Source organism: Equus caballus, chromosome 31, assembly GCF_041296265.1.
Source record: "Equus caballus isolate H_3958 breed thoroughbred chromosome 31, TB-T2T, whole genome shotgun sequence".
NCBI lineage: Eukaryota > Metazoa > Chordata > Mammalia > Perissodactyla > Equidae > Equus > Equus caballus.
Window position 1 is genome coordinate 17,685,687 of NC_091714.1, and position 25,722 is coordinate 17,711,408.

The following is a 25,722-nucleotide window of genomic DNA, read 5'->3' on the forward strand; positions in this document are numbered from 1 at the left end:
ATAAACGAATGGATGAATATTTCCATCTGTAACAACGTACCCAAGTAAGTTATATTTTCTTGCTATTACACAATCAAGATTGCACAAGTAATTTGAGTGGTAGACCAAAAGAAAAAACCATTGAAGTATAATACACCAAGGGATCAGGGACCCAGACCCAGTGGCAACATTTATGTGTCCACTTTTGCCTGGAGATGTTGGGTTGCACTTCATGTCCATTTGTCGTGTGAAAATGTGACTTACTTTTTATGACATACTCATAGTCCCTGAGGGTTGTCATTACACAGAAGACAATTTTGTGACATATCAATATTAGGTCTGGCAATATCAGATTAGTGGATAAAGAAGAGAAGACAGCAAATAGGGAGTTTGACACAAAATAGGCAATTAAATTTATAGAAAAGGAACGAAGTGACATTTGAGGGCTTTGCATTTTTTGTTAATTACTGGCAACTATTCAAGTGGATTGGGCTTGCTAAAACCCAGATGACTGCATAGAATAATTCTTTAACTCAGCACTAGGGCAAGGGCAAATTTATTCGTTATATATTCTTAATGGAACTGACAGCTATTTTGGCAACATACTCTTATTTGCTATTAAGTCATTTTCTTTGGAAAAACTCAAAGCACTTTATCAACAGGATTTCAGAATTACTCTTATCATCCCAATGAGGAAATGGTTAAATTGTACCTTTCAAAAAATGAGAAACTGAGGCTCAGGGGACACTGTCTCAAAATCAGGATGGAGTTATGAGGAGCTGTTAGAATATAACATGGGCCCTGTGTTCCCAGCTGTCTCCACTGTATTTTCTCCATTGTTAGTCTAGTTGCTTTCTGTGTGGCAAAGAACCTATTTGATCAATACATTTTTCACTCACCAAGGTAAGCTCTAAATTCTGCTTCACATGTGCTGAAAGGGAATCAAACAATAAGAAACAGAGTGTGTGTTTAATCCTGAAAAGCATAAAAGAACTTTATAATTTAGACACAGATCTTCCCATTTCTGAGGGAAATAACTGTGATGGACATCTCACAATATGTCAAATCAGAGAATGGATTTGAAAGCATGGAGGCATCGAAGGGAGGCCTTTTAAACAGATGCAGTGACACAAAGCAGGTGGAGAGGTGCTGGCTTTACCTCAGAATGAGCCATTAAAGTGGCAGCTTGGGTGTGTTCACACTCGGCCTGGGCTCCCCTGGGCCGACACAAAATGGCAGACCCAAGGCAGTTAAACTGCATCCGTAGTTCTTGTTGAGAGTGAAATGGGGTCCCAGTAGAATACCACAACTGAGCTGGAAATCAAAGATTAGGATAAAAGTGTGTGCCTAGGAACTGAGAACATGACTTCTATGAGGCAGAGAGACCTAAGCTGCACAAGTGGGAAGTTGGCCACCATCAAACAAGTTTAGCCAGAGCGGAATCAAAGAGGGCTCTCAAGGGTGAAGTCCACTGATGTTGTATACAATTCACCACAGAGGGAATGCTTGAATCATAGTTGGCTATTTAGTGTATAGGTGAACTTGAAAATTTGCCTGAAAAATCCACTTTTGGTTTTGAATTATCTGAATGATCCTGGAAGCCACTGCTCCAAATTCTGTCAGTCTAGGAACCGCAGTAATTCAGGCAGTGAAACAGCTCTAGGCTAAACTATTTCAGGCAGTTCTATCCATGCCTCTGTAGTTCACCATTGATATCCAAAAAAACGCCGGCTCCTCAGATCCTATTCTTTCTCATAATCTCATCTCCAGAGCACACTGCTCCCCTGCCAGCATCCTTCACCTGGTGACCCCCTGCAGTGCATACACACAAGCTGTGTAACCATTCACAAGAGTTAGCCATTACACGAGGATGAAGGAGCCTTGCCGAGCCGAGATGCTGAGCATCAGCTAGACTCACCCACAAAGGAAGGGTCTGGCTTGAACATTTGTGATTCAAATTCATGCATTTGCAAGTTACAATTTGCCACATGTCATGAACCTTTATGTCACTTAAGACTAGTTGAAAGTAAAATATTAAATATGCAGCAACCATGAGTCTGTTGTAATTTACGTGGAAGTGCTTTGAAAACTTGAATGGTCATAGCTCTTAACCTTGAAAGGTCACAGACGACTTTGAGAATCTCATGAAAATATGGATCCCTTCCCAAGAGAAATATACATCAATACACTTATACCTATAAGGCATGCATATAAATTCAAGAAGTTCCTGGATCTTCTAATGTGTCATAGATCCTCTGATCTAAAGGGATTCATAAGTATAAAATGTTATTAGTTAAGAGTATTCTTTTTACATTTAAGTGAACAGTAGAACATAGAATTGTACGTTTAACATGATCTCATTGATATACAACATATAGCAAAGAATATATGTACATAGAAAAGACTGGAAGGATATACACTCAAATGTAAATAGGGCTTATATTTGGGTGATGAGATTGAGATTGATTTTAATTTTCTTCTCTGAATTTTGTTACATTTTCTAAATTTAAAAATGATATTTTCACTAGTTTATTTTCACAAAAGTAGCTGTTTCTTGTGACCAATGTCAGAAATACTGGGCTGAGCTTTCCAAAACGAATGGAAAAAGACACTGCAGTGGACACTCCTTTGAGTGGCTGCTCCATTCACAATATTTGCCAGTCTTTAGGATCATGTGATCCACACCACGGGAACCTTCCTCCTGGCCTTCTGATTGGTTCAGGGGTGGGCACCCAATTCAGCTAAACCAATCAGTCTCTTTCCCCAAGATTTTTCTGACCTGTAACTAGCAAGGAGCCAGTTCCTCTGCAGTGACAGAAGCAGAGAGTGAGGGTTGGGAGCTTTGAAGGGGGAGGGGACACAATTCCTGCTGGTCTGTGATGAGAGAGAGAAAAAGAGGGAGAGAGACACCAGATAGCTCCTGGTTCCAGCTGCCCTTGAGCCCAGCTGCACCCTAGTCCATCTCTCATTTCAGTTTTTCAATCCTTCCTTTGCTTTTATACCTCTCATTGTTCCAACAAATTTCCTTTTTGTCTGAACTAGTTAGAGTTGGATTTCTGGCACCTGAAACCAACAAGTCCACACAATTAACAAAAGTATATTTATAAATATTCAAGAATAGAATTTGACCCAGGTTGTAAAACAAATGAAATCAACAATATTTCTTGACACAGAAAGCAGCCGGCTTTGGGCGTCTGGCTCTGTGCGGGACAGAGGGAGGACAAAAAGCAGAGACAAATCAGGATTATTGGTTCAGACTCGTAGAGCATTCTGTTCACTTAGGAGGCAGAACTTGTCTTCTTGGCTCGATGTAGAAACTGACAATAATGGGATTATTCAAACCCTGGTTATGACCATAAAAATTACAAGTCTCTGCTCTCATTTATGAATGTGATGCTCAGGATGACAAAAGTGAATGAAAGATAAATGTATATTCTAAGTCAATGAGCTAGAAAATAATTTCTGCATTAATTTGGCAACCTGAAGATATCTGAGTTCTGCTAACGAAGGAATTTTAGCAAATTGGTAGATACCGCAAAGAAGTAGCACTAGGGGCCAGCCCCGTGGCTGAGTGGTTAAGTTCCCACACTCTGCTTCGGTGGCCCAGGGTTTCGCTGGTTTGGATCCTGGGTGAGGACCTAGCACCGCTCACCAAGCCACACTGAGGTGGTGCCCCACATGGCGCATCCAGAGGGACCTACAACTAGAATATACAACTATGTACTGGGGGCCTTTGGGGAGAATAAAAACAAAGAAAAGATTGGCAACAGATGTTAGCTCAGGTGCCAATCTTTAAAAAAAAAGAATCAGTCTACATGTGGGTTTGTGCTCTCCATTGCCAATTTCATTTCAACAAAAGTTTAACTATAATGAAAAGTAGTTAGAAATACTGGGACATGGCTTAATTATCCTAGCAATATTTGACATAGGGAAATTTTAGAACCACCCTCTTAATCAAAATAGATCTCAGCCATGTGAAAAGCTCTAACTTCAAACCCAGTCCTATCAGTAACCCTACTGGAAGTGTGGAAAATTAGATTTGCTACTGGCGAATGTGTGTTTCGATTGAGTTTAGAAACAGCCTTCCCAGGGTAATGTGGTAAGCAGGCCATGATGGAGCCAATGCCACCTCTGGAGGCTGGTTAGAGCGACACAGCCAGAGGGAAAGAGATTTGAGTTTACATCCAGACATGACTATAAGGTAATGAGACCAACAAAATTCTAAAAAAATCAACATACCGTAACCTACACACTCTAATTCAAGTAAAAGCTCTGTTGACATTTCTTGGAGGTTGAGAGGTATTGTTATCACAGTGTCTTAGACCGAGACTTTGAGTCATTTGATCTTACATGCGCGATGTCTTTAGACGATTCTAGATTTTGGATTTGATGCTATCGCTATGAAATCAGCACTTTCGGCAGGGAGGGCTTTCAAACTCGTTAGACTCTCAGTGTTTACTTGATTGTGGGTTTTGATACGAATTACTAAGTTACTTTTCAGAAATGTACCAATTTTACTCTCATCAGCTGAGTACTTCATCGTGCTCATCTGGGCGTTAGCACACTTAAATATGTTTGTCACTAACGTATCAACAGTGGTGTCACGTTGCTTCAATTCAAATTTCTTTGATTATTAATGAGGATGGATATTTTTTCATGTTTGTTAGCTTTTTGCAGAGTTAAGTTCTGAGAACTAATATGTCCTTTGCATCTATTTTACTCCTTTTACCATTTCTGCTGCAATTATCTGCCATTTCCCCCTACTTGTTGTTTACTTTTTAATTGTGATTCTTTTTTTGGAACCTCAGAGATTCGAATACTTTTTTCTTTGTGATTTCTCCCATTGTGCTTATGTTTAAAGTCCTTCCTTGTCCCCAGTTAAGATTCCTCTCTGATTCATGTTCACCTGCACAATATAGCATAGATCCTGTCAATTCACTGGAGTGTGGAGGCATATTTGGGATACTAAAGTAAAATCATTTTAATTTTTAATACTGTTTTTTATTCATGCTATTTGAAAAAGAAAGAAAAGAGAAGGCAAGAAGATAGGGCATAATGGAACGCCAATGTCCGTGGGTCCCTGAGATCCGAGAGAGTGTGTGGGATTTGAGTCTCTGTGTGGAGGAGGAAGCCAGCTGTGACTTTCCTCTGCCCTCCCCGTGCTTCTGGGTTTCATAGTGCTCTGGCCAGAGTCAGGAAAATAGCTGGAGGCCTCGATTTGTTAACAACAGCCCCAGTGCAAGTTACAACGAAAACACACGTCTCTCCCTATCTCACCCGACCATCATAGGGATTAAGTGCCTGGAAACCCAGGGATGAAATGAAGGGGGGGTCTTTTTGGGAAAGGAAGTAAGTGGTGGGGGAGGCTGGGCAGCCCAGTCTCTGACATCTTTTCCTTGTGCCCCTGTCCCCAAGACTTGGACACTAATTCATACTGCTTGCCATTTATAAGGAATGGGGAAAAGGATATTTTCAGATTTCCACTCAGCCAAGTTTACGTCTTCATTCAACCACAGTGCTGCTTTTCTCTCTATTTCCTTGAAACTAAAATTTGTGCTAAAAGTGATAGGTAGAATATAGTAAAGACCAAACCAAGTAATGTATAGGTCTTATTCCAGTAGAATCTCCCCATGACAGGCTTGTGTCTGGAATTAGAGCTTCAAAAGCACCCCAGATGAGAAGCGCTGTTTCTATCATGTTTAATCAAGCTCAGGCCAAGAGTTCACATGCTGCCCTCCCATCGACTCACAGGGGAACCCTGAAGTCCTTAGGTGAAAAGCATAGCTAATGCACAAAGAAAAACAAAAATGATTTCCTAAATGTTGGCTATGGAGGCATAATTTAGACAAAAGAGCAATAGACAAGGAATCAGATGGTTCTAGAGTCAGTTCAGCCACTCTGTGACCTCATGTAAAGCAATTTGCCTCTTTCTTGATCCACATAACTGTCTACACACATATATGTTGATATAACGTGTATAAAAGTGTTTTAAAACATGATATGGAAGTGCACAAATGGGCAGCATAGTATGTTCAGCTGAAATCACATTTCACCTCTGACTCCTAAACTATCCAGTCAAATAAACCACCCTTTGTATTTTTAATTTATGAATTCTAAAATATTCATTTAAAACTGTTTTAATTTTAGTATACATATATTTGAATGACACAATTTACACATAAAATCCTTTTTTGGGATAAATATCAAGACTGGACATTGATGAGAGTTTTCCTGGACAATATTAAATAACATTTATAATTATGGAAACAATTTACCTTTCAATCACTTCTGTGAAAGGGAGACTCTAGCGATACAGGTTAATGATTTTCTGCATAAGAATGGTAATAAATTTCTGATTTCTATTTTTCTTGGGATATATGGATGGCTAGTTTGTTCGAGGCTGGTGCTCATGAGCCTGAGGTCAGAGATTTGCATTTAGGTCAATTAGTTTTGTCATGTTTTACACCCAAATTGGTCTGAAGCAGTCAAAATGGGCAGGTTTCTAAGTCATCACCTTTGCTAGAAAAACTAAACAGGTCACCTTATTGATGGTGAATCAGTGCTCTGAAGTTCTTACAGGCTTACCTGGAAGTCAAATAATGATTAATGCGAAAGAAAAGAAATCGCAGGGCCTGGAAAGAAAAGATTTGTGTTGTTTGTTTTTTGACTTTAAAAATCTTCTTTATTACTATTGAATACACATAAAATAATGTATGTAAGATGAGATTTGTTTTAAGAAAGAAATCAAATCAAAAACTGTGTATTTTGGGTAGAATAAATTAAAGCTGGGCTTCCCACCTTTTTTCATCTCATGGCCCATCTAGAAAATGCTTAGATTTATATAGCACTCTGGTGTTGAATGGAGGGAATTTGGGAGCCCAAATTTCCAGCTGCTTAAGGCCACACAGAGGACTGAGGGGATCGCTGTAAGGCCCATTGGGAACCCTGCCTCTGAGCATAATGAAATAGAGGGAGAGGTGAGCAAGCACATTGAACTCAACACATCCACACATCTCAAACGGGACTCCTCTACCCACTAAGTCGGCTCTCTCACTCCATCATCTCATTTATATCACTTGCATCTCTACACAAGCTAGAAATACTTGAGTTAATGCTGTATCTTCTCTTAGCTTCTTTTGGTCCATTCAACTCAACAAATATTACTGAACACCTTTGTGACGGGCACTGTTTTCCCCTGATTGAAATCAGTCATGGAGCCATCTTCGCGTTCTAGCCTCTACTCTTCTTCTCTGGTCTCACGGCCAACACCCCCAGCCCATTCTCCAGGTGCACATGAGGATCACTGGCAGAGTTTTGCCTTGCATTCCTTCCCCCATTACACAGTCAGATGCAGAATTCCATTCAGACGTTCCCCATTTCCTGTGCGCCACCCATTGGCCAAATCTCACTGAGAGGCAGCAGGCAGGGAGCCTGGGTGATAGAATTCACAAGGATCAGCATCTCAAGAGATAGAGCCTGCGGAGAAGGGCAGTGAACCAAGGAGGCAGGAGGGCAAAGGGAGAATAATCAGCTCACTTGCTAACTAATTTAGAAAAAGAAAAATCACTTCCTCATGGGTCTTTACTATTCTGAAATGTCCAAGGGCTCCTCATTGCCCTTTGAGTAAAACAAAAATTTCTTCCCAAATCCTTGGCCATCTTGCCTTTTTGGATATGCATCCTGGGCCTGCCCCTTCCTGTGCAACCACGAACTCACTGTTTAACTTCACAGGGCTTTATTTCCTCTCATACCATCAGGGTACAAAACCTTTCTTGCAGATCTACTGGAAGGGTAGAATGATCTTCTTTGTGATTTAGATCTGCTGCGCTATTTTCTACAAATTCCACTGTCCCTGGAGGTGTAGCTCAAGCCCCACAGGAAACCTCCTTATTCAAGTCTTCACTGATCCATATTTAGCCCCTATATGTGCCAATCAATTTTGTAAATTAAAAAAAATTTGAACTGAGCCTTTTTCTGAACCTTTTTCTAGTTTGGACTGCCTTGATGATAGGACAATATGGCATTCCTGACTTCTTCCTTGTTTGTTTCATTGTACCACTTTTTACTCACCTTTATAGATGCAGTGGTGGTATTGCTCGAGGGTTATCATGACCATCAAGTCATCGATGAGTCACCTCTTGAGCACGGAATCAAAATTTCAACCGTGCTGTAATTATACAACACACTCAGGAAAGATTACCTGATAAAGACGGACTTTAAGAATACTGTAGTAATTTAAAATTAATGGCAGCAAAACTAAAGCAGGTCACACAGCCTGGGAAAGAGAATAACCCATTGATCAATTGTGGGTGTGTACGTTGTGTTTTAAATACACTAAACATGACTTCCTTCTGGGCCATACTACTCCAAAGCATTGAAGGAAAATAACCAGGTATGGGAGAGAAATTAGGTTTGGAAAGACCTTGGGATTTCTGGAGTAAATTGTTATGGATACAGCTCCCCCTAGTGTGCTGAACAACACAGCTGCCCCAGTGTGCAACAGCTGAGCTAGAGGAAGAGCTGAGCAGTCTCATCTCCAATCGCCAACGTTACCTGAGCACGGCGAGAGCTCTCTTTTGCCGATTTCCCTTCCTACTGCATAACCAACCACAGGTCAGGGGTGAAATGAGGCAGATGGCCTTTATCCAATTTGATGTGCGCACCAATCATCATAGAAGTAGTGAATTAATTTGAGTACCCAAATAATACTCAAAAAGCACAAAAAATTTACTTTCAAAAGAGTTTCTACTTTCTCATGAGGGAAGGGAATGTAATTAGGGAGAACATGCAAAACTGAACAATGATCCCCTGTTAATTATTTTACTAAAGATATTATTTGCCTTCATCTTCTACATATCAAAATGTTAATTATCTGCAAATATATTTTCCTCAAGCAGGATACGTGGACCATTTGGAAGACCAAATAATGAACTGGCAGAGATAAAGTGACTTTTTCAAGCGGGAAAAATGACTTACGTTCAAACAATGTTTCTCAAAGTGTAATCTTCAGAACACTTGTACCAGAGGCTCATGGTGGATCCTACTCAATAAAGGTTTCATAGCTCAACAGGGAGTTCTGAGAAATGCAGAGTTCAACAAAGATAAACTGATTTTCTCTTTAACTGCAGGATTCTTCCAAGCCCTCCATATGCTCTTAAAATACCACTGTCCTGTGCGACACTAGACTTTTGACTGGAGCATTTCCCAAATTGTTTAACACAATGATTTTCTTTTCCATGTCTATCTCATACACGTGGTTCATGAATTATCCTTTGGGTATATGCATTGGATTAGAATTTCATTAACTTTCTTTTTTTTTTCCCTCCCCAAAGCCCCAGTGCATGGTTGTATAACCTACTTGTAAGTCCTAGATCTTCTATGTGAGCTGCTGCCATAGCATGGCTACTGACAGACGGATGGTGTGGTTCCACACTGGGAAACAAACCTGGGCTGCTGAAGCAGAGGCTGCTAAAGCCGAACTTTAACCACTAGCCGATCAGGGCTGGCTCACAGAATTTCATTAACTTTCAATCAAAGACAGAGAACAAACAAGAAAGTGTGCCAAAGGAGGAACGAAAATAATGAATTTGATACAAGCAGCAAATAGAGTGGCTATAAGGAAGCTTGTGGTCAGTGTCATAACTCTCTTTTGCATGCGAAATATTAGTAATGCAACATATTCAAGTGTCAAAGCATAGCGGTCCTGTAGTGGGGTCGGAAGGATCGACCATGCTGGATCCATCACCAGCCCACAAAATCATTCCCAGATTTCTCCCAGAACATCACAGCAATGAGGCCACTTCCGAGAAAGAGAAGTAAGACTCAAAAACGTACAGCACCCCATCCTATCAGGTTCTCAACTGTTATTACAACTTTTCCTTGTGCACAACCTGCACTAATTCACATTGATGTTTTGGGGTCCCGATTATTAACAGGATCACAGATTGACAGGTATGTTAAAGAAGTCAGAGGAAGCCTGTACTAAGTAGAAGCTGTGGATTAGAGATGATTCCTTTAACTCGCAGCTGGACTAACCCCTTCTAAAGACGGTGTAGGAGAAAAACCGAAATCCACAGAGTGGTGTGTCTCGGATAACAGCGTAGGATAACAATACTGACTCATGTCCAGCAGAATGTGCGTATTCCTATCGGCTCACTTCACACTTCAGAAGGCTGCTTTCCATGGACTCGTCGGTATGTTGGGCAGCAACACTGGCAGACATGACAGGTTGGGGCATCGACGGACCTGGAATTATGTGTAATTTATGCTCTCTTGCTGAGGTCACAGCATTTTGTGGAGAAAATGAATGTTCACTAGCCCCAGAAGGATTGTGGCTCTTAGTCTCTCAGCATATGGGGGTGGAGGGTGGGATAAGGGTCATCCTAGAAGCAGCTCTTGGTTTTCAGAGGACATCCTATTTTCTTCCTAATACTTTCCAGCTGAGTTGACTTCAGGCATGGGGCGGTTAAGTGATTTACTCAAACGCCCAGTGAAATAGATCAGCTGGGGCTTGAACTCGGGAACTTTGCTGGTGTGCAGTCTTTGCCCTAGTCAGTCACTCACTCTGCTTCCTGGTTTAGCTGCCTCTCTAGCTGCACCACGCAGCCAGCATGCTGTGTCTGGCACGGCCCGTCCTCCCGGCTGTCTCTGCTCATGACTGGAATAAGAGGCGTGTTACAGGTCAAGTCTGAATGTTCTGGCAGCGCCGTGCAAGGCAGATTGCTCCATGCCTGCTCAAAGCATACAGTGTCTGTCGAAAGCCAGATTGAAGATAGCTAAGCTCACATGCCAAGATTCCAAAAGGAAAAACTTAGCTCACATTTTTCCTTTGCACGGTGATGTTTCTTCCTCTTCTTTTTTTTCCCTTTTCTTTTCTTTTCTTTCTTTTTCTTTTTTTTTTTTTGCAAAGGGAATCCCCATGTTTACAAGTTGAAATCCAAAATGCACAAGTGGTCAGTTCACGATTCTGTGACCCGTGAACATCTGTGGGCCTGGGTGTTCCTTGGGAATCAGCAGGGCTTGGAGCTGTGAGCCAAGCCTGTCCTAGGCAGGAAAGAATTCTCCAGTGAGTGGAATAGTCGCTGAGTGAGGAGGCCTGCGAGCACTGTGGGCCTGGTTATCCTCTAGTTCTGCTTTTCCAGGGGCATGTCTGCACTGGAGTTCAACTAGTTTTATGAGTTGCATTTGACTTTATTTTTTGAGGTGGGTCCATCTGAAAATCCTTACAGGAAGTAGGACATGAATCTTCATTTTTCCTTTAAGAAAACTAAAACTCTATAATCCGAGATGGGCAAAGCTGGCCCAAATGTGTTTATCCAGAAACAAGAATCTTTCTGTATCCTTTGAGTAAAGAGAAAAATCTAGAATAAGACAGATTTATCTTAATATCTGCCTGTTGAGGATTTAAGTGATTGAAAACCAACAGGGCCTCCCTCTGTGGAGGGGGGGGTCCCACAGTCCCCACTCCTAACAGGGCCACACATGGAGGTGGCTTCAGTGTGGCAGGTGGCCAAAAGTGCCTCATTATTTCCATTCCAGATTCTAGATCAGTAGATGGACTTTGGGTATATCATCATTTTGAAGTTTTAATTTGGTAGATACACAAAAGTTAGTCAAATCCTGGAGAAAGTTAGTGTGTGATATATTTGCATCTCCCAACTAGACGTTGGATTCCTCATCCATAAATGAGGGAATGGACCAGTTGACTGCTGAGCCCCACTGCAGCTCTAGGGGTCCGCCATTTTAAGCCTGCTTCTCTCCTGTTGGAGTTTAGTTCCTCTGCTCTAACTTTTCTGCTGTAATCTGGGTGTTATGGGCTGAAATGTGTCCCTACAAAATTCGTGTGTTGACGTCCCAGCCCCCAGGGCCTCAGAATGTGATTGCATTTGGAGACAGGGTCTTTACAGAGGTAACCAAGTCAAAATGAGGTCATTAGGGTGGGCTCTAATGACTCAATTTGACTGGAGTCCTTATTAAAATAGGAAATTTGGACACAGACATGAGTGCGTGTTGCTCTCTACGTGAGACTATGAAGACAATGGGAGAAGATGGCCATTCACCAGCTGAGAGGCTCCAAGGAAACCAGTCCTGCCGACACCTTGATCTCAGACTTCCTGCCTCCAGAACTGTGAGGAAATAAATTTCTGCTGTCTAAGCCCCCTGGTCAGTGGAACTCTGTTAGGACAGCTCTGGCAGACAAATACACTGGGTACACCACAACGACTTTCCGAGCTGTGAAAGAAGCTCCATGTGTTTTTCTGAACAGCCTCTTAATATTGGTTTTAGCCTAAAATAGGCTTTCCTTCTGCAGGATTGTCAAAATGCTTTTTTAAAAAGAAAATTAGTTTTTTAGTCAGTAGAGGTGAAATAAGTCATTTTAGTGAAATAAATCCTCAGTTTTTACTTGAAGAGAATTTCACAATTTTGACCTACACAACTGTTTTCCTGAATGGTTACAGATCATCATTCTGCTTTTTGAGAAATACTGCCATTATCTATAAAATTCATTTGAAACCAAGTAGCTCATTAGATAAACCTGCAGGTAGTGGTACATTTATAAAGAACTTCAGACCAAACAAGCAACTCAGATGAGCGCATAGTCCAGGTTTGTTTGGTAATTTTGAAGTTCACTCAGAGTCCAACATCATGTGAACAGGTTACAGGAGAACAGATTGAGTAACAGAGAGAGGGGACCACTTATCACTTTGCCTTTAATACTCTCAGATTCTTGAAGCAAAGCATGCTATTACCAAAATGGATTCATTTAGTACCAAACTTCCAATTTTTTTTCTCCCCAAAGCCCCAGTACATAGCTGCCATTCTAGTTGAAGGTCCTTCTAGTTCTACGTTAGCCGCTGCCACAGCATGGCTACTGACAGATGGGTGGTGTGGTTCCAAGACCAGGAAGTGAGCCCGGGCCTCCGAAGCCGTGAGTGCCGAACTTTAACCACTAGGCCATCAGGGCTGGCTCATGATTCTTTTCTTTTACCAAGTAGACACATGGAGTTGGCATGTGGTGTCCAATATTAGGAAGCATGGGGACTCCCTCTCTCTCTGTAAGTTCCATTTGATGCAGTGGTGAAATTTCTCAGGGAGAGTATTCCTGAATCGAAATGTGGGAGGTTAGAATCATCTAGCTTTTGGGGCTGTAGATGTCTGAGAAAGAGATCCGAGTGCACACTGAGAGACACGGCATGACACATCCATCCTTTCGCAGGTTATCACAGACGTGCAGCAAGGATACCCGCCATCTGAGGTTAATGATTCCAGTGAAGCTCCCTGATATTAAACCAAGCAGTGGACACAGCAATAAAGTCAGCTGTTTAGGGTTTTATACACACAACTAGATGAATGAATGACTAGCCCATTTTTTCATCCAGCTTTTTTGGCATCATCTAATTACGAGAATGAGGGTTTATAGATTTAAAAAATACATCTTTCCAAAAATCCCATCTTGAGGGAAGAAAGCTTGGCCAATTAAGAAGGCTGAAGGGGCTGTGAGAAACTGCAGGCACCTTTATATCCAGCTATCGACAGAATGGAAACTTTTCAACTTATGTATATTCATTTATTTACATGGGTAATGAATAAGTTAAGGAACACTTCGTCTTGAACACAGATTGCTTTTATTTTAGCTAAGCTAATGTTTCAGGTCCATATATATTTTTGAATTTCCATCAATGTCAAACACCATTTTTTTCTTTCTTCTTAAAAAAAAATTTACAAGCACTTTTACGGCACTCAAGGAAAGTAGGCTGAAGGCTCATAATAATAATTTTTCCTTTTAAAAAACATCCATCGGACCAAAATAAAATCATTTTAATTAACTCCTTCCTGAGTAACTAAAACCTTGGAATGTGCTGAAAGGTTATAATAAATAAGGCAGTCAAAGATCAACCAGCTTAAAATGTATTTTTTTAAATTAAACTATGTAAAATGTACAATATATTTCATGAAGTACGAACTCTTTTGGGCTCAGGGCCAAAGAAACGTTGTCCTGTGTGCCAAATAAATTGATGAGGTGTCTTGCCTTTTAGGACTTAGGGGCTATTTTTGGGACAAAATAACATTAAGGCCCTGTGAATGAATCGTCAGCATCTTTTGTTATATTATAATGATCATTGCTGACAGTAAATGCCTTTGAACACACAGGCAGATGTGCTCACGTGAACTTGCACTAGGAGGATGCGTTGGTTAAATGACCAATTGTCCTGATGTTCTGACAACAGCAGAGGACACTTAGCTAACTCAACTTTATTTTCAGAGAGTGAGATTGCACAGTGTGTGAACTAATTATCATTCTTCAGATGCAATTTCATAGAAATGACTCACCACGGACCAGGGAAGAGTTCTTGTTTTTGTTCTCAGCACGATAGCTGTTCTCTGGGTTGCTTTTTTAAGGTACGCCTAATGGTAGGGCCCTGGTTGCTACACAGGACAAAGGATATTTCCTCTTCTAAGGACATTTCCCTTAATCACTTCCCTGCCCCAGTTCTCGGAGGCAGAATGGAGGCCCACAAGTGGCCAAGTGCTGGACTTTGTGCCCCTGTGGTCCCAGCCTTCACTGGACTCCTGTGGGGTGGAGCCTTCTGAATACATCTCATGATAAAGTAGCTTTAGTGCACACTTGACAGGTTCCAAAGGACTTGCTTTATATCTTGGCTACCATCCAGTTTTAGTGAACGAAGAAAAAACTCTAGAGAGACTTGTTGGTTTCTGAAAAGTAGAAAATGTGTAGCTTGTGTAAAGTCAGAGTCTTATTTACTATTAAGTATTCCCAACTCACACTTTCCTAGTGCTCTTGAAGGACTGGCTCTCGGGGAAAAAACATGAAGGGGACAAAATCTGTCCCCTGCCACCACCATCTGTACCCTTGCTTCTCAGCTGGCTGTATCTGATCCCCCCAGGACTATATGTATTTTCAGGGGTAGCCTGGTAGTTAGAGATGAAAACATTTCAGAGACCAAAGAACCAAGGCATCACGGATAGATGGCAGACGATGGGACCAGGACAGGAAAAAAAGAGCTATTTTGGAGCAACGGAGCTGCCCAGCATCTACCCACATCACTCTGCGGCCAGACACCTACTCATAAATCTGGTCAAGCAGTCTCTTACCCAGAAGCTCTTGCTTCTTCTCTTCTTGATGTCCTAGTAAGGGTTCTCAGGAGCAAGCTGCTTCCATAGGAAATGGGACTCTAGTTTCACAGCTGTCTGCACAGAACTCAGTACCCCTTTTTACCAAAAGCCAGATACTGGTTTAAAGGGCCAGAAGGTGAAAGACACCAGGTACTGTGGGACCCAACTCGGTTAGGGATGTACCTGAGAGACTATGTACTGTCTGTGGTCAGGCTTAGAACTTCTGCCAAAGGAGTCAAATGCCAGAGCTAAATGGGTTCCTGGGTTTCCAAAGCAATGCTGGGGAGAGAGATGTTTCATATTGGGTGCAAAGAACACAACCGTGCCATTTTCCTGGTGTCACGTGACCTCCTAGGATGATCTGTCTTGCCTACACTCTTCCTTACACAGCACACGATTTTCTTTCCCTGCTATGCTACTTTGATATCTGTCAGAATGGCGCTTGGAAATGGAACGTCTCAATGGAGTTGGCCACGCACTTTGACCTTGAAAGGTAATCAAGGCTCCGGCCTGGTTGGGTGTATGGCCCAAGCTGACTTGCTCTTTCAGAGATAAGAATGCTGCTCTTGATGAGAGTGTCTCCTGAGATGGACCAGAGGCAGAATTCTACCCATGTGGGTAGAAAACACTCACCCAGGGACATCCTCCCTTTTGATGTCGATATCTGTCTTACCTTCTCCTCTTAGATCCTTCTAGAATAGATTCCCTGATCTCTGAAGTGGTTTTGTATTTCTACCAAAATATACAAGTCTGGATGTTTCCCACCACTGAGGTAATATTTTTACAAGTCATTTTACAAATGATAAGTTATTGGGCTACGGGCTGTATTTCTCGCCCTTCTCTCATTATACTTGGGGGGGGGAAGATATTTTATGACGAGATGCCTTGTGATGGAACCATCTAGTGTGCCTGGGAAGGACCCAAGGAGCCAGGAAAAACACAGAATAAAATTAAACAAATAAAACCCGCAAAACCGGGCATCTCCCAATGACCCCAACATGTGGGAATGTTTTTGTTCTTTTTAATGCAACCGAGCATTAATTTAGTCCCTTAAGGATTTTTCTTCCCCAAACAAAAACTTTCTGGAAAAGGGAGATAAAGCCACTGGAGGCAACACAGTGCTGGCATCACCTCTTATAAATATCTTCTAGCCACTTCTCGTCATCTTGTTCTTCATCGTCAATGGGCTCCTCGGTTTCCAGCGGGGTTGGAATAAAGAACTGGGGTCTCAGAGGGGGCTTGCTGACGTGAGACTTCAGTCCAAACTTTCGCTTCAGCAGGTGGAATTGCTCTTTGACGTAGTGGTAGAACTCGTACTCATATCTCATTCGCTGGTAGAGAATCTGCACAGCCTCGGGAGAGGGCACAGTCTTCTTGACGGTCACAGTCATATTCCCAAGTTTCCTATGCTCTGGAAAAGAACCAGGATTGCACATGAGCAATCGTCTGTAATGCTTTCGCATAAAAGGAATAACGGTGAGGCCTCTATTACCTGCACCATATGGGCAGCTACTAAAGAAAGAAACTCAACACCCAAGGAATAGAAGGGAAAAATGGGTTCCCAACAGTGTCTGGTAAGATTTCACCATATTCTGGGTGTTAATATCAGCGTTAGTTGACTAAACATACACTATCTGACATTCTGTTCATGGAATGTGAATTACGCGAATTGACCACAATTCCATTAACTGTAAGTTAGACATTCTTTTTTTATTTTTTTTCCTGCAGGGAAGGATTAGCTCTGACCTAACATCTGTTGCCAATTTTTCCTTTTTTTTCTCCCCAAAGCCCCGCAGTGCATGGTAGTATATCATAGTTGCAAGTCCGTCTAGTTCTTCTATGTGAGCCACTGCCACAGCACGGCAACTGATGTGGTTCTGAGACAGGCAACCGAACCCGGGCCTCCGAAGCAGTGAGAGCACCGAACTTTAACCACTAGACCATCAGGGCTGGCTCAAGTTATACATTCTTTTTTGTTTTGTTCTGTTTTATTTTGTTTGAGGAAGACTGCCCTGAGCTAACATCCGTGCCCATCTTCCTCTACTTGATATGTAGGACACCTGCCGCAGCATGGCTTGACAAGCAGTGCATAGGTCTACAGCTGGGATCCAAACCAGTGAACCCTGGGCCACCAAAGTGGAATGTGCGAACTTAACTGCTGCACCACTGGGCTGGTCCCCTATACATTCTTTTGAACAGCAAAATCTACCCACTTTTCTGCTTTTATTTGCATAGAAGGATTTACTTTCAGAAGGAAGCACAAAAAACGATCTCACCACCTTCTAATTATCTTTTTTCTTTTCAAATATTGATATCTATTATTGATAGTTTAATTTGATTCAAAATCCATTTGCATTCTACTATTTCAGCAAGGCATTAGTCAAGAAAAATGAAGGAAGGACTGTTAGAGTCCTTAAATACAATTTTAACTGCTGTAATTTTTGAATGGTTATCTTTTTTTATTGTGGTAAATTATAACTAAAATCTGCTTAATTTTATATTAATTTTATATTAGTGACTAATATTTTATATATTTTTTATATTTATGCTTAACATAAAAATGTTATGTATATGTCATAAAATTTTAACCATTTTAAAGTGTACATTTCATCCCTGAGTCCCTATTTTTGGCAAAGCAAATCTGAGACTCATGCTCTCACTTCCTCGCATGGCTGCCTTGCGCGTAAACCCTCTCATTGCAAAAATAAATAAATAAATAAAGTGTACGTTTCAGTGGCATTAATCATATTCAGAATGTTGTGCAACCGTCACTACTATTTCCAAAATTCTTTCATCACTCCAAACAGAAACTCTGTACCCGTTAAACAGTAACTCCCTATGTCCCTTCTCGTCCCACCCCTCCCCAGGTAACCTCTAACCTACTTTCTGTCTATGAATCTGCCCATTCTAGGTACCTCATATAAGTGGAATCATACAATATTTGTCCTTTTGTGTCTGGCTTTTTTCACCTAGCATAATGTTTTCAAGGTTCATCCATATTGTATATGTAATGGTACTTCATTCATTTTTATGGCTGAATAATATTCCATTGTATGGATATACCACACTTTGCTTATCCATTTATCCACTGATGGACACTTGGGTTGTTTATACCTTTTGGCTATTGTGAAGAGTGCTGCATGAACATTTGTGTACAAGTATCTGTTTGAATCCCTGTTTTCAATTCTTTTGGGTATATACCTAGTAGTGGAATTGCTGGCTCATACGATATTTCTATGTTTAACTCTTTGAAGAACCACCAAACTGTTTTTCTCATTGTTTGAACCACTTTACATTTTTGCCAGCACTGTACGTACAAAGGCTTCAATTTTTCCAAATCCTCGTCTACAATTGTTATTTTCCTTTTTTTTTTTTTTAAATTAGAGCCATCCTAGTAAGTGTGAAGTGGTATCTCATTGTGGTTTTGATTTCCATTTCATCAATGACTAATGGTGCACAGCCTCTTTGCGTGTGCTTGTTGGCCATTTGCATATCTTCTTTGGAGAAATGTCTATTCAAGTCCTTGGAATACTTTTGAATTGGACCCTTCTGTTGTTGAGTTGTAATTCTTTACATATTCTGGATATTCTGCATATATATCACGTATATGATTTGCAAATATTTTCTCCCATTCTGTAGGTTGTCTTTTCACTCTGTTCAAAGTTTTCTTTGATGAACAAAAGTTTTTAATTTTAATGAAGACTAATTTATCCATTTTTTCTTTTGTTACCTGTACTTTTGGTGTTATATTTAAGAAACCTTTACCAAATCCAAGATATGAAGATTTGCCCCATTTTCTTTTATCATCTTATTTTTAACTAACACTTTTATCACCAGATTTGAGTAAGTACATTATTTACTGCATATAGCTCCAAATGGCTCTTTCACCCGACAGGACAAAGACTTATTTTTTAGGATATTGGAGACATTTTCTGAAGCCTCCAATAGCAATTCTAAGGAAGGAATTTAAAAAATTCTCTGAGTAGTAACAGCTTCATTGAAATAAGGGTATTGCCTTTCAAAGGGAGTCTCTTGAAAGGCATAATACACATTTGAATATATCAGGCCTAGAATTTTTGTTCAAGAAGTTGGCGTAGTCCCTTCTAAAATGAGTTTATGATAAAACATTTTATAACGGCTGTCTGCTCTGCAGATATTAACTATAGTTAATCTGAGGCAAGACGTGGTTTATAGGCTTCAAGTATAGATATCCCTTTGGGCTTTTAAAAACACAAAGTTTAAAAAATTAGTATTAAAGACAGACAAGGCCCAAGGAGTTTTACGTTAAACATTGAGAGGCATGAGAAAAATAATTCCCTCATTTCCAGACTCCTATAATCCCTCTCTCTGAAAGCACTCTAAGTTGTGTGGCGTTTTGTTATCTCATATCAAAAAATATTAGGATTCCTGGGATTTTCAGATAAATTCTTTAGTTAAATTATTTGATCTAACCCATTCCAAAAAAGAATGTAAAGAACTTTGCAGAAATATATATGCTGCAATTAGCTAAAGAGTTAAGGAAACTGGGCAAAAGGAGAATGAAGGTAGGAAAGAAAAAAGGAGAAAGGTCAGTGTTGGGGGTAATGTTTTCCCTCCCCGAATAGAGGGAGCTCCCCAGACTAGCACTCCTGCCTCCTGCCCAACCCCTCTTTCAGAGAGGGAGCCTGGGTACCAGGGCTGGAAGGATTTCTCTGATGATGCATTTGGGAGAAGGGGTTGACAAGCATCTCCCCTCTGGGGAGAGTGTGCCTGTCCTCCCACAGAGGAGGGGCAGGACTTCCAGGCATGCCCTGTGACTCAGGGGACAAGTCTGTCTAACTCAGCATGGTATATTACCAGTCCGTTCTCCTCACACCTAAGCTGCATTCTCTCACCTAGTTTAAACTGGTAATAAAGCTAGCATTGGGATCTCCCTCTGTCTATCTCCAGTGTCTATTTCTCAATTAGTTCAGAACCCAAGCAGGGGAAAATGGGTGTTATTTATTAGTCCCTCAAATCCCAGTATCAAGGAACACAAAATGTGTGTTGTGAAATCCTAACTATTTATGCAGGAGGTGGGTCGAGAGTTCAGCCCTAAACCTTCTAGCAGTCAAAATAGAATTTAACATTGTATATTGCTCTTCATTTAAAACAATCTATTCACATCCACTCCTAGTGATAAAAACAGGGAGAAACATCTTCTATGAATTTTCATAAGAAAAAAACTGTAATGGTATTAGCAACATTGTAATAACATTCTTAGAGTAAATTCAACCCTGAGTTTCATGGGTGACAGAGGAAAATGGCAGGTTCCAGGTACCCAACTCTGGCTTGATCAGGAAACACACTGCAGAAAATCCAGAGAAGAGGTTCTTAACACTCCTGAAAACCTGACTAAAACGCATGCTCAGGAAGATGGGGAGGGTACATGGACTTCCAGAAGCCCATCCATGAATCTTAGGCATTTACGGATCTGTTAAGAACTCCTGATTTCAAGAAATCAATAAATTGCATTTCCTTCGACCACCTTTCATATACCTGGTTTATTCTAATAAGTATTAGCCTGCAGTATAATTGATAAATACTGGAGCTAGTTAATTTGTGAGTTGGTCAGGTGTAGCATCACAAACATTGCAACAGCAAAGAAAACAAAGAAAGGGGAGGGGCTTAACAGTGCCAAGAACTTAAACAGAAGGCCACCCTACCTTGTTTTGGAGGAAGAGCCAAGGGAGTAAGCATAGAGGAGCCTAGATCTTTGTAAAGAAGTAATTTGGGATCTGCTTTATTGCAGGACCTCAAAGCTCTTTAAGGTTAAAAGGTTATTTTCCTAAAAATAACAGAGAGCAAGTGTAATCACTGACCATAAAACCATCCGAAAAAAGTATCCATTGAATTTTTAACCTACAGCAAGGTAACTTCCTAGACAAATCTTCAAGATAAATTGGATGCAAAATGTTGATCTATATAATGGTTTGAGTTGACTTATAAAGGGTTATTAACATCAAGCCAGTAAAATGTGGGGAAGATTATAAAAAATGATACCATGATGAATTTATACATGGCCCTCTTTGATTATGATTAGATAACTGGGTTAATTGCTATAAAGCGACTCCCAGTTCATGACAATAAAACTCTCTTCCCTGAGTGTTTTTCTCTATGTCCAGGGATGGGAGGGTTGGAGAGTGGGCAGAGCAGGTAACCAGCTCTGTCAAAAGCGACAGCATGTCATTCAAGCATAAGTGAAAAGAACCAGGCCATATTTACATCATTAGTTAACTGATTTGTCAAGAGATGGTGACAGCCCCCGTTGAGCCTGATTTCTTGTGGTGTATTTTTATAGTAATAGCTACAGGTAGAGAGGACTAAGGTGTACCAAGCATAAAGTGACTTAAACTAGGCATTTAATCCTCACAATAACCCCTCAGTGGAAGAGCCATGTTATAGATGAAGAAACTGAGGCAGAGCAAGACTCTGACTTGTTCAAGGTCATGCAGCTGGAAAGTGGCAGAGACAGGAGGTTCCACGTCATAGTCAACTGCTGTGCTTTTGCTGTATTGTTTCCTGCTGCAGAAAGGTCACCAACCTTCTGTTCCCCACACATTTCTCAACAGGGAGATAGAGCACATTGGTGGTGAAAAGCTGGCCCTAGTGCCTACTGCTCCTCACGTCAACCAGGGAGGCCAGACTTGGAGTAGATCTTGCAGAAAACAAGCAGGCATTTTAGTGGGAATGGCTAATGGGTTTATAATTTGGAGGGGAAAAAAGGTTGATTTGAAAAAGAAATTTGCACTAAGCCATCTCTGTGTCCAATCAGAAGGCCAATACCCACAGAATCAATATGAAAACCAACACAATCATCACTGTTTGGAGTTTCTCAGTTCCAGGAAACCTCCTCGTGGGTGCTTTATCTAGCTTGAACTTGTAATGATGTGTTTCTAGTAGGAAACATTATTCAGAAACCCAGTCATCAATTGACTGGAGATCTACAGAGTTTGGGAGAAGCCAACATTCTTGCAACGACCAGTGTGTGAACTTCATAGCGCTCGCCATCAACTCAGCTCAGGTGATCCCACTCAGATCCCTTCACATTGACTTATGTTATCCAAATTTCGTACGGTAGTGAGAGATCTCTAATAAGATTTATATTTAATAAGATCCCAAGTGGTCTTTCCAACCAAGTTTTAATTACACATCGCCTCACTATCCTAATGAAAGCATTTGTCTATTCGTTAGTCTTAGCCAGAACAAACACTAGGAGACACAGCCCTGTGTTTGCTAGAAAACTACAGATAGGACGGAGTTTCAGAGTAGGAGGAAAGGGGAAGTTTTCATTTGTGGCTACAAGACAAAGCTCTGAAAGATCTTTTTTGATAGCAACAGATCACCACGTGTATTTCAGTGACCTCAGTCCTATTTACTCTTCTCAGCCCCTGCCCTATCTCTTGTCTAAACATGAGGGACAGTGACGGCTGGTTCAGAGGATTCTCATGAGAACTAATTTTTTACTAAGCTCCAGTTTTACATTAATATCCAATTCTTGCTTCATCCATCTCTGCCTTCTCTCTCTGTCTCACTCTCTCGCTCTCTACCTCTCTCTTCTTCATTGTCAACCTGTCCTTCTCAACTGGCTCCTTCCCATCAAAAGTCAAACGTGCTCAAGTCTCTCCCTTCTTACAGAAAACCCTTGTCTCACGTCCTCCTCCATCTTTTGTCTTTTCTTTATCTTCTCCATCACAGCCAAACTTCTTGAAGAGTTACTCCATTCAAATTACTCTTGCTTCCCTGTTGATAACTCAGTGGGCATTTCTCAGGCCTTCCATGACCGCACAACACTGTTGGCCACACACTCCATCTTGAAACCCTCTCTCTCTGTGGCGTCTATAACAGCACTTCCCTGGTTGTCCCGGTCTCCTTCTGATGGCTCCCTTCAGTTCTTGACACCCAGTGCTCTTTCCCTGCCTGTCCTTTATATGTCAGTGCTCCCAGAGTTCTGGTCCAGCTTTCTTCCCTTCTCCTTTCTTTACTCCCTGGGTGGTATCATCCAACCCTCCACCCTTTGAGTTTACAAAACCAAAAGTTTATATGAAATGATTACAGCTTTTTTTGTCCTTTTGTTTTCTACAGAGTTGCCAAATTTAATAGGAAGGTTAACGATATTGCCAGAGTTACATCACGGCCAGAAACAGGAGTGCTATTTTGTGATGGGAGAAGCAGAGATTCAGATTCAACCAACATTGACAGCAAACATCTATTATGGCTTTGGATTATGCCTATATGTATATTATTTCATTTAATATTCCTAATAACCCTGTGAGGTGCCATGAACCCTATTTTGCGGATGAAGAAATAGAAGCTCTGGGAGATGAAATGACTTATCCAAAGTCTCACAGCCAGTAAGTAGGCGACTGAACAGGAATTTGAGCCCAGGTCTCCATTTGTGTTGAGATTTCCCCTAACTAAGTACTAGGCCATAACCGGTGAAGCTTTCATGAGCCTGTAGAAAAAAAAAATCACCTTTGTATGGAAAAACTAGAGAGCATTTGCCTTGTATAGTTAGTAGAGAATTTTTAAAATCACATTTCAAAGACATATGGTTAAGCGTCTTGCTGTACAATGATCAGTGCCATGGAAAAGTCATTCCATTGCTAAGCGTTCCACACTTTTGTAAAACGCCAGACTTTCCCTCCAAACAAAACAAAGCTACGTGAACTACGCACTGAGCCTCGCTCCAGATTGCCATAATAGCAGTTCTAGAGGAAGTTGTTAGGATTTTTGGGAGACCGTTGTTATTTCAGCCACAAAACAACCATGCTTTAAAAATCTATTATTATTATTAGCATCCTTTGGGAAGTGAAGCAGCCCTGCTGGGGGCACAGATGTTGTAGAACGTAACCATCAAGCAGTGAAGACCCACCCTCATGAGCATCCTCTGAGAAGCGGGGACCAAGAGGTGACTTCAAGGGGCTCATGTCTCTTGTGCCCACTCATGAACATTTCAAAGGGAAGAGACAAATACCGAACTCCTTCCATGACGGCCGGGACAGCAAGCAGGCAGCCTGAGCTCTGACTGGCAGGCTATGTGTTATTTGGCCTGTGGGGAATTTTTTTTAGAAATTGACTTAGTTATTATAAGACTTGGTCTATTTCACGTGGAAGGCTAGATTTCTGGCTTCTCTCAAAGCGAGGCAATATTCTTCTGGAGCTGAGCATGGCTGCCCCCTTGAGAGAGGCCAGAGCTCTCCATTTTGTGTCAGACCCTAAATGCCAGTTCATTCTATTATGTTACCTGCCTGGCTGCTATAGAAATTTGAGTTTTATGCTTCTGCTTTAAAGGTTTTGAAATTCTGGATTTCACAAATCTAGGAAGCAAGTGCTTTGTGTTAAAATTAAGGCTTCAATTGGGGCTCATTTGTGTGGCCAATGTCACCTTCCTTCTTTTCTGCAAATATTTATTGGATAATTTTTCCACACCGAGCTCAGGAGTTATAAGCAGTGAATGAGACATAGTCATCATCATCACCATCAATAGGCATTTTTGAGAACTTTCTCATTGAAAAGACTGAGATATCTAACGAGCGTTTAATCCTTACAAAACCACCAATGAGGTAGGCTCTCTCATTATCACCATTTTACAGATGTGACGCTGGAATTTAGTAACTTGCCCGAGTCACACAGCTGGTAGGTGGAGAAGCCAGAAGTCGGGCCTAGGACAGTGTGCCTACTGAGCCCAAACTCTTAACCCTTCATGTTGCTTATGGTTGAATGGGGCTCACAGTGAAAGGAGACTCCCTCCTCATGGGAGTGGTCACCAACAGGGCAGATAGGGCCTTTTGCTCTGGTTGGTTTGATGGCTTCAACATTTCCTCTCATTGGTCAGAAATCCCTCGTGGAAGGACCATGCCTAACGGGCTTGACTTAAAGACTCTGCGTGGAGTTGGGTCTTTGATGACTACTATATACTATCTGACCGTGCAGATCTGCTGTGTGTGCAAGTCTGGGAGTCTAGGGTGGGTTTGCAAGTGTGTGTATGAGTTTCAACCAAAACACGGAAAACTTTTAGGAGGCCTCTGAGGCATTATCAAACCTCTGGAAAATTTCCCCTGGATTTTTTTTCCTAACATCCCCACCAGTTTCAAGTAGCTGTTCTAATGGCTGTTCTTGTTTGGCTGAGAAGTCTCAGGATACGGGTGATACCCAGTTATCTTTGTGCTTGCACAACTCAGCACCTGGGGAAACACAGCACCCTCTGCACATGCTTGTTGAGTGAATGACAGAAACCAACAGAGGGAAGAGGATGTTGTCAGACTCGAAGAAGGCTTGGCTGTGTCTGTGAGGTGCAGACATGGCCAAGTGGGGACAGAGGCAATATCTGAATGTGCTTAATAGAAAATCCCAAGAGACCCATGTAAGCTGGCTCATCCCTTCTATCTGGGATTTCTTAGCTCCTACTGGGATCTATAAATTCCAGTGATTAGCTTTGTGGCTCAGTTGCCTTTCTGGAATGATAGCGCTGGCCACGTCATGTTTTTCTGCTTCATCCTTTAATTAATAAATACGTTTTGGCAAAAGAGAAGCTGTGGTTTCAGGATGCTTTTGATTTTTTTTTCATTTTTCTTATTTGTCTTGAGG

The 25,722-nt window shown here is 41.3% G+C and overlaps 1 protein-coding gene and 1 long non-coding RNA gene across 6 annotated transcripts in view; both read right to left on the reverse strand.

The window, feature by feature from the left end:
- Positions 1-8,149, reverse strand: part of LOC138921660 (uncharacterized) — a 33,132-nt gene extending 24,983 nt beyond the window's left edge. The window contains exons 1-2 of the long non-coding RNA XR_011434416.1: positions 8,050-8,149; positions 6,565-6,611 (exon numbers count right to left, since the gene is read on the reverse strand). This is a non-coding gene — a long non-coding RNA (uncharacterized lncRNA). The remainder of the gene's footprint in view (positions 1-6,564; positions 6,612-8,049) is intronic.
- Positions 1-25,722, reverse strand: part of UST (uronyl 2-sulfotransferase) — a 350,080-nt gene that overhangs the window by 48,292 nt on the left and 276,066 nt on the right. The window contains exons 8-9 of one of the 5 annotated variants that reach the window (XM_070256413.1): positions 16,246-16,525; positions 10,793-11,017 (exon numbers count right to left, since the gene is read on the reverse strand). The exons of 2 other annotated variants lie outside the window; for them this stretch is intronic. In XM_070256413.1, coding sequence (XP_070112514.1) covers positions 10,933-11,017; positions 16,246-16,525 — 365 coding nt within the window. In that variant the 3' untranslated portion in view covers positions 10,793-10,932. Of the gene's footprint in view, positions 1-10,792; positions 11,023-13,587; positions 16,526-25,722 lie in introns of those variants that run through there. 2 more of the 5 variants (XM_070256414.1, XM_023632883.2) reach the window with 2 other exon arrangements.